The sequence below is a fragment of the Lycium ferocissimum genome, chromosome 5 (genome assembly GCF_029784015.1).
Source record: "Lycium ferocissimum isolate CSIRO_LF1 chromosome 5, AGI_CSIRO_Lferr_CH_V1, whole genome shotgun sequence".
NCBI classification, from domain to species: domain Eukaryota; kingdom Viridiplantae; phylum Streptophyta; class Magnoliopsida; order Solanales; family Solanaceae; genus Lycium; species Lycium ferocissimum.
Window position 1 is genome coordinate 4319619 of NC_081346.1, and position 16629 is coordinate 4336247.

At 33.2% G+C, this 16629-nt stretch overlaps 1 protein-coding gene, 1 non-coding gene and 1 pseudogene across 2 annotated transcripts; 2 read left to right on the forward strand and 1 right to left on the reverse strand.

Moving 5' to 3' along the window:
* Window positions 1–5123: 5123 nt before the first annotated feature.
* On the reverse strand, window positions 5124–6781 carry LOC132058105 (transcription factor BEE 3-like). Its single transcript, XM_059450669.1, has 6 exons — window positions 6337–6781; window positions 6134–6241; window positions 5958–6023; window positions 5772–5840; window positions 5593–5670; window positions 5124–5424 (listed from the first exon to the last, which is right to left on the reverse strand). The coding sequence occupies exons 1-6, from the start codon at window positions 6664–6666 to the stop codon at window positions 5290–5292; spliced, it is 786 nt and encodes a 261-aa protein (XP_059306652.1). The 5' UTR covers window positions 6667–6781; the 3' UTR covers window positions 5124–5289.
* Window positions 6782–8998: 2217 nt separating this feature from the next.
* On the forward strand, window positions 8999–9072 carry TRNAN-GUU (transfer RNA asparagine (anticodon GUU)). The gene has a single exon. It is a non-coding gene; the product is annotated as a tRNA-Asn (tRNA).
* Window positions 9073–12379: 3307 nt separating this feature from the next.
* Window positions 12380–13378, forward strand: LOC132055194 (probable ribosome biogenesis protein RLP24; annotated as a pseudogene).
* The last annotated feature ends 3251 nt before the right edge of the window (window positions 13379–16629 follow it).

Genomic DNA, 16629 nt, shown 5'->3' on the forward strand with positions numbered 1-16629 from the left:
TGGATAACTTGATAGTGTAATTTTTTTTAACACTAACGGTTTATATAACTTAAACTCGTATGTGAGGAAAATAAATCACCTAGAATCTTAGAAATCTATAAATGATCTCAAAATCTTCCACTACTTCTCCACTACATAAAAATTGCTGGCAACATTCTTATTTATAGTAATATTTTGAAATCTACTTTGACTAAAAAGAAAAATTTGTTCCCATATAATTTTGACTCTAAATTATTTTTAGACATAAATTAAATAAATTTAAACATACAAAATTCTAACAGTCTGAAATTCCGACTCCACCTTTGAATTAGTCATGAAACAGTATGTATAATGCGAAATGAATATATCTCTTCTTGAATCTTATGTGATCTTCAATCTATGTTTATCCATTTTGTTAAGTACGAGTAGGTCCCAAACAGTGTTGTTCCTCCTTCCTTATGCATGCATACTCCAACAAACTAGGCAAAAAATTTGGTCAAAAGGGGGTCAAATTGAAAAGATGTTGATTTTTTTCCCAGTGGGAATTGAGAAAAAAAAAAAGTGGTTTTGAAGGTTCATTAATCTCTTACACAGCATTTAGAGAAATCTTGGATATTGCCCCTTTCTCTTTTGGCCTATAACCCCCACTTGCCCCATTCAAGCTGTCTCATGCAACGCATCTGCCTGAAAAACTTTCCCATCTCAACACACTAATAACATCAATATTCATCAATATTTAATTTCTTTCTCTTTGTTTTTTATTTGCTTAGTCATGAAGAAGGGGACCTCAAGATTTTAATAGGAATAAGGCTTGGGAATTTTGTCATTTGCTTCTCAAACTTAATCATTTGGCCAATGAATTGGCTACATCCATCAGATTATGTATACCCAATCTACTATTTTAGAGTACTCTCTGATGCAGTTTAGTGGCTAAAAAGTCACAATTTAAATTGCGTGTGAAGTCCTAATAAAACAAATGAACATTTAAATTCAGTGAGTTTCTTGTCGTTGCTACTTAATTATGTTCGATCACTTTTATTATAGGTGCTATGTACTATAACTCTTTGGAGAGTCGATATTTTTCTTTTTGTTAAAAAAATTCTTAACATTTTGTGAATCGTTAACTATGATGACTAGCTTATAGCATAGTAATATGACTAGCTTATAGCATAGTAATATTTTCTTTTAAATAGTTCGCGAATACATAAATTTTTCAAAAAATTTGAATAACATTTATTGAGGAAGGTAAGGCAATCACTTACCAAGGCGATGATCAGTAGCTGGTCCAAGAGGAAAATCGCCACATGAAACTGAGACACAGTCCCCACTAGGTAAAAACTTGCCCGCACCGAATGTTTACACCCGACCAATAAACAAATGACACGTGTCACTTATTTAACTACAATTATTGGCACTTAACCATAGTTAATTACCATATTTTTTGCTCATGGTCTTAATTAATAAGTAATATAAAAAATCCTTAATATCTTGATATTCTCACTTATACTCTTAATGGTAACGTCACTAACCACATTTCAAACTCGAGGGCCATCAGCCCATCACAGGCAATTTTGTTCCCCTCTATCACTGGCCCTTGTGAAATACAAAAAAATTCCAGCAGTATAAACATTTTTAACATCAACAAATTCATAGAATAACCTTCACAAATTTGCACTTGACCTTTTCCTCATGCAAGATTTTCTTTTCAAAATGAACAAGGTATAGTCCTTAGTTTTATAATTTTTCAAGCACATGTATATATATACAGAAATACGAAGTTAATCAATCTGATATATGTCAATTATTTTATGCCTATCGCTTTTAATCACAACTCTCAACCACATGGTAATTTCGAATTTCGCCTTCTTATTTCCAATGGGAAAGTTAAAAAATGAAGAAAGAATGACACAATATTTAAAAATTAAGCCTGAGAAGAACAACAAGAAATAATAGAGAGATAATATTGATTCTAAAATTAAGGTATTAAGATTTTAGTTCCTTTTAAAAAAAATCTATTTATTAAAAGTAGGGATCCTAATAGACTTTAGTTTTTCATCTATGGTTAATTTAACTATATTGGGTGTAACCACCTGGTGCGGATAAGTTTTACCTGTCCCAACTCTTACGTGAGACAGCAGAGAGGGGAATTATTCCGCAATAGGTGAAAGTCTGAAGGGGCAATTAATGTTTCATGGAGGTAGAAGGCTTATGGGTCGTGAATTTCTTTTCCCTAGAAAAACCAATTAGTATCGGAGAAATAAACATCGGTTAATTTTGTGTCAAGAACGCGGCAAATCAAAGAATGCAAGCATTATTCGAAATAATTGGCGTAAACCGTTTGCATGTGACTTTTTCTATATCGAATTCATACAGAAAATTAAATGTTCGACTCTCATGCTTCGAACACAGCTGCATAAATTGAAATGAAGAAGTATTGCATTAGAAAGAGGTTGCCGACGTGGATTTATCAACTGTTTATTTCTCGTCACAAAAAAAAAAAAAATGTTTTGTTCCCTGAATGGACACTCGACTCTATCAAGACTTGGTCTTATAATGCCCTATTGGGTATTTGTGGGGTCATTTTTGATGTTCCTTTTCCATCTAAATGGAAACATACTGTTCCTTAATTATCCCTACCAAAAGGATTTTTCTACAACTTGTTGCCTAGTAACTTACTAAACTTGGGTTGACAGTGGCCCCCGCATACATTTCAACAAACTTAATTGATGCATCCACTCAATTAATTAATGATATTAGTATTTTTCCTTTTAAAAAGCTTGCTAGTTGGTGGCTTGGGTGTGATTTTAATTATGTTATTAATAGAAAATCTTACGTAATGTTCCACGTTGTTAATACATAAATTGTATATGATGTAACGCCTTCATGTATATTCTGCTGATGAAATTTCATGATTTGATTGTATTATTTTTTTTGAAAAAAGAAAAGTTAGCATTTCTTTTAGAACCTCGAAGGTTCATGAATATGTTTGAAAAAGCTATTCAAATAGTGGGTTTAAAAGTTAACATAACAACTGAAGAATAGATTAATAGGATCAAGTCAACCTCAGTTATTTAAAGCATACTCAACTAAACTAATATTAGATTGTAACCTACAAATTGATTACCAAAGAGAACTTGTCAACATACGACAGGACAAATTAGATTGATAAGACAAAATAGGTGAGCGATAAGATTTCGTTCTTCTAGTGTATATTCCCATTTTTGCGAAGTTTAATCCAGTTTTGAGGGTATTTTTGGTCAATGAGGCTTCATTACGCATCTTGAAGCCGGCTATGTTATGCAGGCGTTTGGATAATATTTGGTCGAAATTGAAAAAAGTTGAATATAGAGTGTTTGGAAATTAATTGAACACGAACTAGACTTGGAAACAACTATTAAAGGTATGTGAGTGAAAATTATTATTATTTTACTTGAAATACTCCTCAAATAAAACTTTCAATAATTCACCTATACTTGAAATATTGAACTCCAATATAGGCAAATATCAGAAAGTATTATTTATGATCACATCATTTTAAATTAAAGGTGTCAATTTTTATGAGTTAATTTTTCTGGTGATCATTTAGCTTAAGTTAGTATATATCGAGTAAAGTCGCTTTTTTTTTATCAGTACAAAATTATTAAACTTAACCCAACCCTCCCAGAAAATAGTATAACTTTCTGGTGCCGAAAAGATGATTTGGTGAAAGAGTATATTTATGAATTAATATTATTGACGTGATACAAAATTTATTTAAGAAACAAAAAGGAAGAATTTGCAAAATTCATAAGTTGAATGACCATTTAAGAAAATTGGAAGTTTAGTAGGTAATGTAGCCATGTCATCTTTCAAGTAGTGAAAAGTAGATTTTTTGGAGAGGCTGGGTTAAGTTGGATGGTTTTATAGTGTGAAAAAAAGCGCCTTCGCTCTGTAATTGGCTTAATCTGGATGACAATTTGAGAAATTGAGTCCAGTTTTTAACCATCTTTCTTAAGCGAACTCTTTAACCAGTGTCATAGTTATTTATTGACTCAGTCTATCTATTTTTACTTTTCTAAGTCATTTGACTAATTATCTAATTGATGGTAACTGGATATGAAAATGACGGTAATATTCTGAAGTGATTGCAACTAGTAAGGGAGCAAGATATAGTGGGACAATGGTTTTGCTTGGGAGCATCACATCGGAAGATCACCAAGTCAAAAAGAAACTTTGGCTGTTATAATTTATCATTTAGTTGAACCGAATAAACAATACAAACACATCATCTCAATATGTCCAATTAACCAAAGCCATTACATGCTTAATCACGTGGTTTTGGATAAGGAAATAGCAACAAGAAAAGAAAAAAAAACGATTGGTATTTTGATGTGATCCTGTGAGTGAACTAAGAAGTGGAAGAACCTATAGAACATGATTAAGATCTCAAGTGGAAATAATAATTGAATAACATAATTCAACTTTCAAGCAAGAGATTCCAAAAGAAGGTGAAAGATGAGATTTTGGACTTTATAAGTAATTTTTTACTCGTTTAAAATAGTATCTTTTACCTATGTAACAAGTAAAAATATGTTCTAAATCTAAATGACTGATTATAGAGGAACCTTTTCATTTTTAAAGGCCGGTCCAATATATTGCTTTCTTCTTGTGCATGTTTCGTTACAGAGGGTTGATATACATGCACAACCTTTGTCGGTATACTCAAGGATTGACTAGTTCTTATTTGGAAGGTTGCAATTATCTGTTACAATTTCTACTCGTGCTAATAGTTTAGCACATTTGTTGTACATTCTTACTATGGACTATGGAGTCTTGAAGCACAAAAAGATTATATTTGTTGGTGTCAATTGAGAGGTCTGTGAACTTTTATTGCTCTACATGTAGCTTTTGTCCTAATAGATTTCATGTCACGTCTATTCGAGCATAGAGGGACGATCTTAATTCATTCTTGGATGATCAAAAACTTGAAAAAGTCACAATTGTTTATCAACTTTACGTGATAAATATGCCCCATAAGTAATTGATAAGATAATGACCGGTTAAAATTAATAAAATTCAACATAAATTCTTCACTCTCATCATATTCAACCGAAAACTATCATCGAAGAATTAAAATGAAACCAAACAGTTTGTTGCTATAATAATTTTGGTTAAGTACCCACATAAAAGCTGAGTGAGCTTGATATAAGTATATTAATATATAAATTTCTCAATGTTCAATGTGTACAAAGATTACAAATGTATAGCACCAAGTGGGAAAAAGCTTGATTAAAAATTTAATCAGAAAAAAGGGAAAATTGGGGAGAATCTTCAGGTGTTGTATGGCAACATGGGATAACTTCCAAAATTATGGTCACAAGGGCCAGCTTGATTTGAAGACAACCCTTCACATCCAATTTCTTTCTGCATCTTTTGCATTTGTTGTGCTTCATATGCCTTTGCTCTCTGCAACATAAAAAATATTCCAATTGTTCCTTTAGTAGTCACAAAAAGTAAGAATTTTTGTGGCACTCAAAAAATCATTTTAATAGTGACTAAGTAAGAAGTCATGAGTATGTACTAAATTTTAATTTATTTTATTGACGCGATCTAGAAGAAAACAAAAAAAACTACCTGTAGTGACACGAGAATGTTTGATTCTGAGTTGAAATCGTAGCATGAACTTGCTGCAGTAAGTTTCATGGAGAGGAACTGGATCCAACAAATTCGAAGAAGTCAATTTATTTGTTCCATTTTTTATATTCAACTAAGAAAAAAAAATCTATTTTTAGTAATTTATTATCTGAACTCACCTCCACTTGATTTTGCAAGGATTGCACGTAATTAATAATTTCATCCAACATTCCCGCCATGCCCATTGTCTGGAATTCGATTAAAATGGAAAATTGTAAGTCAATTTAAAATTCTGCTTTTTTCATTATATTTTTGAATTTAAAAAAATATATATTGTCAATGTAAATATCATTCAGGATGTAGACCTTATAGCACCCTGGAACAATATCTTGCAAGCACCTCAGTCTTTCATTGATTTTTCCTCTTCTAACCTGAACCAGACATAAAAAAGTGCATTAGTCACAAGTTCACATTTTGTGAAATAGTTTACAGTTAATTTCACCAGATAATTATGGAAAATATAGAATATATTCTTAATTACCCTTTCTGCTAAGCTGTGACTATCAGTTGCATGGCCTCTTTTGGCTCTAACATGGACCACATCTCCTGGTTTCTCATCACTTTTCACTCTCTTTCCTCTTCCTTTATTCTGGAAATTAAAAACCAATATCAGCACCAGCTATCATAATTAGAGAATGTTAAGTTAATTAATTGATCACTAACATTAATTTAAAATTAACTTACGCTTCTCCTTTTATTTCCAGTGGCAGAAACTGCAGGGGATGAATAAGCTGAACTACTTTCTGGGTTTTCACTAGTTTTCCTCTTTTTGCTTTCATTAATTCCTTGAAAAATTTCTTGTAAACTTCCTGGAAATTCAGCTACTTGAGTAAAAATATTTTCATGGGAAAATTCCAATGAGCTTTGTATATTGAAACTTGACATATCTGAGGAACAAGGAATTGTCATTTCTGGAAACTGGTTCATGAAATTGATATTCGAATCGAAGTTTAATAAAGAAAATGGTGAGTTAGTAAAATTTTGTATGTCTGGATTGAATTGATGATCAGCCATTTGTGCAACTTGTGTATTATAAAATGGTCTAGTTGTGTTCTTTTTTTATGATACAGAGCAACTTGATGACTGCTATATTTATAGATAGCAATAATAGCATGGAGTGTGAACTTTTTTTTTTCTTTTTTGCTTTTTCATTAATTAAAGAATGAAAAAAGTGAAGCATTTTAGAGGCCACGTTGAATTTTAAGCTTCTATAGTTTTGTTCCCCCTGCTGGACCCAATATTCAGGAGATACATCCAATTACACTGGGACCAGCTTCAGGCATTGGTTTCCAATCAACAAATTATTGGTAATTTGTGGTACTGGTTAGTTTAGCAAGGTTATAAAATTAGTTTATTTTGAAAAATATTTTTATTAAGAGTATCTTTTGAAAAAAAAAATTCTGAAGAGTAATTGTTTATATTTGACTAATCAATTTGAAAACCACTTCTATCAATATTATAGCAATACTTTGTGCTTGATTAATGTTCTAAAACTACTTATGTGAAAAAACTAGTACAGTACATATTTTTTTTTAGTCTGAAAAAACAACTTTTGATACTACTCAAAAGTACTTTATTTTTTCCTAAAAACTTGACCAAACACTCAACTTTCTTAAATAAGCACTTTTAACATCCTTAAAGCTTGGTCAAACAAGCTATTAGAACAAGAAAAAAAGAGAAGGAAAAAAGTGCACAATTTTTTTTTAATATAATTTTTTATAATTAGAAGTCATGGTCAAGTAAAAGAGCAGTAGTTTGGTGAGCTGGTCCCTTTTCCAATATATATAAAATAAAAGTGTTTTTCTGCTTAAAGAAAAGAATTAGTAACAGATTCAGAGTATAAAGATCAAAATATAAATTTAGACATGTATTTCTACCTTTAAATAACAAAGGGAGAGGGACAAGAAGGTATAGACACTATAGTATTTTAAAGTTATAGTCTAATAGACAGTATAGTATTATGTGGTACATGAGTTAAAATAAAGTTTTGGAAAAGGGACAGGGATAAGACATAAGAGATTGAGAATGATATGGATGCACCTCATTTGATTATTAATAATCAGTATCAAAGTGGTTGATTGGAGATGGGGACACTCACCCTCATATAGATGATCTTGTCATTAACTGAACTAATTCAAAGATTAGTGGACAGTATTAAGTGATACCATGTTATTAGTCACTATTATGCATTTGACTTTTTTTAGTATCAAATTATTACCATTCTGAACTTAATCGTTTGGTGACTGTTAATCTCCACTACCTCAAAGCTAAAATAACACCTCAATGAACGTGGCTGAACATCATAAAAAGAGTACCAGAAACAATGTTTATTGGGATAGAAGTGCATGATTCATTGTAACAATTTGAGGCGAATTAGTTCGAATTTTAGGAATGAAAAAAATTCTGGTAAAGATCGCTTCATCTTTATGAATTTTATGCACACTAATTAAAAATCTGGCTAGTGAATTTTGGATAGTGAATAGTTATACCAAAACAAGTATTTGAAGTGAATTTCGCTCCTTATGCCTGATTCCGCTCAACTCTCCCTTCAGAGCTACCCTTGCCTGCTAATAAATAGTTGGTTAGCAAATATAATCTCCCCTAACAATTTTGTCACTTTTCCGGCTTCAAAGAGTAAGAAGAAAATAAATAGATCTTTGAGTATGTTTAAATATGGTTTTTAAAAAATATTCTTACAAAAATATATGTAGGCTAGGTACTATATGGGTTTATTCAGTCATTTCAATCCTAGTTGTGCCTTGAAGCATATATATGTATTTGTCATTCCAAACTAATTATGGGTTGCGTTGTTAATTGTTAAACACCGCGGTAGGGAATAATTGAGAGAGAAAATTTAACAATTAGAAAAGAAGGAGAACAAAAATTAATTCAAGTTATGGTGTATTTTAAATTTCAAATGAAGTTTATTCCGTTGGACGATGTGAGGGGTTAAATAAGAAAATACCTATGTTTTTTATATTTATAAAAAAAAATTTGCGTGCCATACCCATTTGGTTAATAAGGCTGTGAAAAGAAGCCATTTTTGACTCAGACTCGAAAAGTACCCGAAACAATGTTTATTGGGATAATTTTCATTGTCAATTTGAGGCGAATTAGTTCGAATTTTAGGAATGAAAAAGTGCAGTAAAGATCGTCTATCTTTATGAATTTTATGCACACTAAACGGCTAGTATAACTAATCCCCAAATTATAATATTATTTTTATTACTGTGGAAAGGTGGATAACAATCTGGGATAGCTGATCCGGATAACTTGTTCCCCACTCAAACGACTCCTAAAAGTCGTTGACTATGAATAACAAAGCATAGATTAGAGCATCAAGAAAGCTGGAATAGCTCAGTTGGTTAGAGCGTATGGCTGTTAACCATAAGGTCGGAGGTTCGACCCCTCCTTCTAGCGTTTCCATATTTTTTTTTCCACAAAATTTTAGCTAGAAATCAGTTAGCTTTTCTCTTGATATCAATTTTTGAAAACCACTTTTCAATTTTTCCAGTTGCTCTATTTTTGCTTTAGATTCGAATCTGTTTCTTCTATCGGAAGATTGCAAGTATGAAGAAACCCTAGAAATATTTACAATCTCTTCTTGCATTATTAAGGTAAAATTGGTCATTAAATACGTGTAAAATCACATTAAATGAGAATGGATTGATAGAGGAACAGTAAAATAGTTTATTTCTGAGAAACGCATGGCTATTGATGATCAATAGTTCAGTTTCACATTTTCTGCATATAGGGCAAAAATATAAGTACTATTATTTTTATTATTTCAGTTGTGCTCAGAGTCTTAATTTGATCTGCTCTATGATCATATCTGAGTTTCTTTGAGTTTTAATTTGGTATTTTTCGATACAGCTTCTATTGACTTAATAATTCTACCAGAGCGACAAACAAAAATGTTAAATTCTATCCCTAGGTTGTTGATAAAATGTAAAAAGAAAGACTTGTCCTGTAAGACTGAAATTTTAGATTCTGTTTCTAATTGGAATCAAGTAGAACAAGATGAAAGACATGCAGGACGATGTGTTATATGCACTTTTTTTTTTTTTTTTTGGCGGTTGTTTCATCTTAATAAGCTTCAAAATCATTGCTCTATTTCTCTGGACTGAAACATGTGCGGCATATATTTGCATGTTGTAGTTTGATGATATGCAGTTCTAGTTTAACTCTAATTGGACCAATGTGAGAACTAGTAAACCAACTAGGCGATTCTGAACATAACCAAGAATATTTGTTTAAACTGTGTCCTGGAAGTTCTTTAGAAAGAGATATTCCTGAAGGAGCAGCTGCTATAGATAATTGTGAAGATAACTATGACATGACATCCAGTATAGCACTGAAGAAGAAGAAGAACAATTTGACGGGGTTTCTGTTAATTTCTTACCAGACAATGATTATGAATTACTTGCTGAAAGAAAGAGAAAAGCACTAGCTGCTTGCGAGCATAAACAAACTAAAAAGAAACATGGAAGCATACGGAACTAAAAGGAAGCAAGAAGGACAAACGATTGGAAGGCCAAAAGGATCCAAAAACACGGTAAATGTTGAAGTCAGAAAGTTATTAGGAGAGGCCACTCTTTGCTATGCTACTGGTAAATATACAGAGCCATTGAAACTGTTAAAGGAAGTTATTCGGTTACAACCTATGCCTGACGCATTTCATACACTTGCTCTTGTTTATGATGCAACTAGGTAATTTGCCCGCGCTTTGCGCGGTAATAATCACCCCATTAAGCTTAGAAATGATCCTTACCTAATATTCGAATATTAAAAATAACAAATTTGTTTTGTAAATGTAAAGATATGAAGATCATTCCAACATAAATTAGAAGATTTGAAATCGACACATATCTCAAGAACTTGTAACTAATGATTACTAAAGTTAATATTTGATCACTTTATCTTCTACTGATCTTAATATTTGTTCTTTGATTTAATTGGATTCTCTAAAGTTTATTTGAAAGCTGCAGTTAGATCGATCGGATACTGCAATCACTCCTATTACAACTGATCTATCAAAAGAAACCTATCAAGGGTAAAAGTTTAACTTGTCAAGCCTCCGCCTGAATGATTTTCCTGACTATTCTCCTTGGCTCCATCTGCTTTGCTTGGAAACCTCTTTTCCTGTCAAGCCAAAGATGATACACGCGAGCAGCCATAGTCATTCTATTAATTGCTGAACTTGAGTTATTTCCTCTAGCATGAACTTCAGCGCATCTCAGTTCCTCAGGCCATAACATTCTGTTAATCCCCTGCCAATGCAGCAATTTACTCCATATGTGCAGAAAATTCACACTTAAAAAATAAGTGAGTTATGCTTTCCATTTTAGTTGTACACAGTGGGCATTCTCAATCAAGAATCAACAACAACAACAACAACAAGAAGCCTGGTATAATCTCTACCTTTGAAAGGTGTGTTCCGAAAGACCCTCGGCTCAAGAGAGGAAAAGAGAGGAAAACAAGGAAAACAAGACAAAATGATAGGGCCAAATATACCGAAAGCAATATGAAAACAAGGAATAACAAAAGCGAGAAACATGGAAGAACGATCGGAAAGAAAGGAATTAACTAATAGATAAATAAGATAAACAAAGTACACACCCAACAAATATAAAGCGATCAAATGCAAAAATCAAATGGCAATAAACAAATGAGCAAAGCTAACACTCCTATGGTGAAAGGATAAGTCACCTAGCCTTCTATCCTAATCCTAGTCCTCCACAACCTCCTATCTGATTCTCATGGAACACGTCTAATCTTCTTCCATCCGAAAGTCCAAGCCAACCCTCACACCTCCGCACCTGGAGCATCGTGTCTCTCTCTTCACATGCCCATCCTTATGTGCTGCCACTCCCACCTTGTCTCGGATATCTTCAATCCTAATTCTATCCCTCCTAGTGTGCCCACGCATCCACCGCGTTCACATTTCCGCGACTTTCATCTTCTCGAACGGACATCTCTCGACCGGCCAACACCCGCTCCGTACAACCTAACCACCACTTTGTAGAACTTGCCTTTAAGTTTTAGTGGCATTTTCTTATCAAAGACACGGGAGGCGAGCCTCCATTTCAGCTCGCACCAATATGATGTGAAATATCGTCGTCGATATCCCCATCTCCCCGTATAATAGACCCAAGATACTTGAAACTTCCTTTTTTTGAATGGCTTAGCCCCCATCGCGGGTGCGCCACCGAACCTCGCACTCCAAGTATTCTCGTCTCGTCCTACTCAATTTAAATCCTTTAGACTCCGATGTCTCTGCCCTCCACTATCGTTAACTTGCTGCGAGTCTCGTTGACTATGTCATCCGCGAACAAATAGTATATTTGTCGCGTAATTCATCCATCACCAAGGCAATAAACAGAATACCGTCCTTACCCTGGTCTTAGCTCTATCATACATGTCCTTTATCGCTTTAATGTACACCACAGGTACACCTTTAGCCTCCAAGCATCTCCATAGGACCTCTCAATCAAGAATCGTCTTCTCTATTTTTGTGTATACGAAATGTTTTACACCTAGGAAAAATAGAAATATGCTACAAAAGAAGCTCATTTGTACTTGCTGTGATTCTCATGGAACACTTCTTTCCATCCAAGCCCAAGAATTTCTAAGCCATCCTTATGTGCTCCATTTGTATCACTGCAAACAAAATCCACCATTACAAACGATTCTAGCACAACTATGACAAAAAACGCTTCCATGGAGCATGGTGGAAGGTGATCTTAAGGGTTGCGCTAAATAGTATATTAATTTTCAATAAACAGAATATTGCTAAAGCACTGTATCTAGAGAGTGGATATATAAGGAAAACTCGGATGAAGAAAATAAAAAGGTCTTGTTAGATTCAAAATCAGAGCAATTTGGGGTTACCTGCTGGATTTAGCAATTTGTAAATTCGAAACAAAGTAGTTATTTTTTATGGGGCCGGGCAACTCTAAGCCACATCTTTTGATTATAATAAGTTGGGGTTTGGGGACCAAATTCCATATGCTCATAATGACACTAATACATTTGGCTTTGTCAATTAGCCTTTGCTTTTCATTTGAATTTTGTTTTCAATATCAGTATTTTCATATCAACAAATAACCATCAATTGACTCACAAAAAAAAAACACCAATAACAAAGTAATTATCTCAGGCCATGGCATTCAATTTGTTCGTATTGATGCAAAGATCTTTCAGTTGTGTAGATTAAGTGTCACAAGAACTTTAAGATGAAGAAGAATCCACCTAAAGTTAAATGGACTAAAGCACATAAACAGCAGCATGGAAAGGGCATAACTCAGGACTCAACATTTGAATTTGAGAGGAAGCATAATAGGCAGGAGAGATGTGACAGGAATGTAACTGAGAACACTCTTTAAGGTCGTCAAGAAAATTGATATAATCAGAGTAGATCGGGAGGAGGGACATATTACAAAGACGATGAAAAGAAAGAAAGCCAAGGAGCAGAGAGAAACAACAAAGGAGCTCAAGCAGAGCAGAGCATGGTCAAAGCTCCTGCTGTGCTGGACAAAGAGCCATCTCTTACCCTGTCGATCAAGGTCAAGGTTTCGCAAAAGCAGTTAGAGGAAAATCGAATAGAGGAATGAACATTCCTATATTATATATTCTCAAACTAAATATAACTTTTTGATTACTTATAACTGTTCTAATCTTAAAATTTATCAAGAAGTACGCACTCTATCAATCGAGGTTGGGTTGAATTTTTAGATTCTTTTATAGTTTTGGAAATAAAAAAAGAAAAAACCAAAAATCCCAAACAAAGAAAAAACAACATGCCAATCATAATTCATATCAAAGTCTCACAGTTAATTTCAATATTATTGACTCCCAAAATAACACAAATGACAAAATTAAAAACAAAAAATCCATGCAAAGGAAAAATAATACGTTAATCATAATTCATATCAAAGTTGTACAGTTCTAAAACTAAGTATAAAATTTACCAGTCACAATGAAGATTTCCGTTAATCTGTTTGTTTCTCCACTGCCTTGGATGCCGTTGGAATCGAGAACATGAAGATCTTTGTTTGAAGTAATTCCTTAACTACATCAAGTCTCTCATATCTTCCTTGAAAGCCATTTAATAGAAATAGCAATAGAATTTAAATGAATCTTGGTTTATGTAGAAACTAACAATCTCATCAAAGTATTTAATTATAGAAGTAAAAAAGCAAAATAAATGTCAAAAGAGAAAGATTGCGCCGTCAGTTAGCACATGGAGAATCTCAATATTTGTGTAACTTCAAAGAGGTAAAAATAACGGAAAAGAACACATATTCTGTCCTGCATTCCTTGTCGGAGAAGTTGTTTGGATGAATTGGAAACGTTAAGTCTGGGGTTTGAAACAGTGGCGTTACGAGATATTTGAAGCGGTGCTTTTCGTTTAAAAGGTAGAAAAATGAAGGAAAAATAGGAGCAGTGCAACTTTTGACCTTTTATTAAACGGGAAAATAAAGAAAATAGCAAAAAATTGAGAGAAAAGATAAATTGCCTTCCTGATAAGTAAGTCCTGCCACATCACTGAGCCAAATATGAATAAACCTGCAATTTCTGTACTGCAGTACGCAAGAAACACCCCAAATATGAATAAACCTGCAGCTTCTGAGCAAAATGAGTTCCAACAACCAATATTTTACGGTGAACAAAGGATAGTTGTTAGTACGACTTTGTATATGTTAGGCTTGATAAACAGACCAAGGCTAGAAAGAGTGGATGTATGATATAGCTATAATTGCAGGCATCCTAATGTTCCACCTAAAATCATTGAAATATGTAATTTTGAAATAAAATAGGCCATAACATAGCAAAAATTGGAAGAGTAAAAACAAATTCTCAAGGATGATAACTTCTTCTCTAATGTTGTTCAAGAATTCAGCGAATAGAATTCGAATGTTCAACTTTCCCCTACAAACGCTTTTAATGGAACCCGAATAATACTTTAAAGTATGGTACTAACTTATCGAGCAAACACATACAAAAACTGGCAAATAAACCGCATAAAACATTAGATGAAAAACTCATTAAGTGAACACATTCAAGATTAATCAGATCTCATAGAAGGGACGACAAAATAACCAAAAGATCCAAACTTTATTGGTACGAACCAACCTAAATCAAGGAAAACCAATAAAAAAATTAACATAGAAAATGATTCACCGTAATTGGAGATACATTTGTCAAGTTCGAATTGCAGATGCTATCCTCAGTTTTCTTCTTTTTTACGCTATTTTTTCTTAACATAATCTTAAATACCACTATTAGGACAAACAATGTGAAAGCCAAGTAGAAAGAAATAAGAATGAACATGAGGAAAATTTACACTGGAATCCAATGGTCAGATAAATTGTCGCTACGACGACTGTCGCAGAATGATCAGTAAGACCAATATAAAGCCTGCGTGGAAAATATAGGAAAAGAATTTAATAGAGAGCTACAGGAAGGCTAAGATAAACCAAACATGAAGCTTTGTACGTACCTAATTCAGATCTTTCTGACGCCTTTCTCCCATGGTGATTTCTTCTCTGCCTTGAATGCAACTGGAACTGAAGTTTTTGTTTCATACGGGTGTTGGGTTGAATTTGTTTCCATTGTTGATTGTTGGTTGTTGATTTATTCTCTGATTTTAGCCCACTGTAACTGAAGAGGTGAAGATTTTGATTTGAAACAGGTTATAGAGAATTTTGGAAGTCGCCGATTCATTTGTAACTGAACACTTACTTTTTTTTTAGATATAATAATTGAGTTTATTGTGTTAAAAATAGATGTAAAAGCCCAAAAAATTGACAAAATAGAATAAATATGTTTCCTCATCAATGAGAGATGCCACGTGGCAGGTCTAATGCCCAGCTTTATATTATTATATAGATTATCTTTAAGGGCTCGAAGTATTTAGAGAAAAAGAATTTTAGCAAAAACTAAGAGAGTTTAACATGCATCTTATGTTTTGTTTTTTTTGTTTTTCATTTCTTTCCCTTCATCCTTTCTCAGTTGGTGTAACAGTACAAACACTGTATTGTATACAAAAAGAGATATTTTCCACTTTACCATCCAAAATGTAGAAGATAGGAAGGCTAAAAGATATTTAGAAAATTCAAATATCGAAAGGAAGATGGTATATTACAACAAAAACTTACTGAAAGGAAATGCGCCCTTATTTCTTGAATCACTATTTAGATTTCTAATAAATAATAAAAGGCGAGAAAGTTTAAAATTCTCAATCAGTAGATATTAAAAGAATGCAGTCAGCTCTTTGATCAACATTTCGATCAAATGAGTTGTGAAATATATTGCACATAAGCACATGTTGATTATTAGCATTTCCCCCCCCCCTTCTTAAAGTTAGGGATTGGTATCATACCTTTTATTATTGCAGCGTAACTATCATAGTCAACAATCTGGAAAGCCGACCTACATTGCATTAAAAATCAGAGAAGCTTCTAAGGGAAGATCTCACATACTGCAGGAAAAGATATAGAAATTTATAAGAGTCCATATTTCATGGTCATCCTAGAAAATTTGGACATATCAGTAAGAAAATTGAGAGATAAAGCTAGCCTACTTATGGGAAATCAGTGGAAACCAAACAACAAAAAAGTATTTATTGATCCTTTGATAATAAGTACCCCTTTTTCTGGTGGGATTAATTATCATAATCTCAGAGCCAATTTTTAGCAGCAACAACAGCGCGAGGAACTAATTGTCTCTGTGCCACAACCACAACCATGGACTTGTAAATCTCCACAAGCGCCCTCTCATCATAATCTTTGAATTGCCTCATCCTAAATCCTCTAAAATCCTACCAAGCCCACTACACATACACCTTAAATTAGCAAGTGTTCACATATGCATCCCGTTCTTTTATGCATAGAGATGTAAAAGAACTTTCTACACGGTACATAGACAAACGATATCCTAGAAAATTGTGAAAAGAAATTCATTATTATTCAAAAA

Bases quoted from the DNA above. Each gene is read 5' to 3' on its own strand.
- LOC132058105 (XM_059450669.1), bottom strand. From the start codon at position 6,666: ATGGCTGATCATCAATTCAATCCAGACATACAAAATTTTACTAACTCA. The intron at 6,242-6,336 runs GTAAGTTAATTT...TTTAATTTCCAG, and splicing joins CTGGAAATAAAAGGAGAAGC to AATAAAGGAAGAGGAAAGAG. The intron at 5,671-5,771 runs GTGAGTTCAGAT...TGTTGGATCCAG, and splicing joins CCTTGCAAAATCAAGTGGAG to TTCCTCTCCATGAAACTTAC.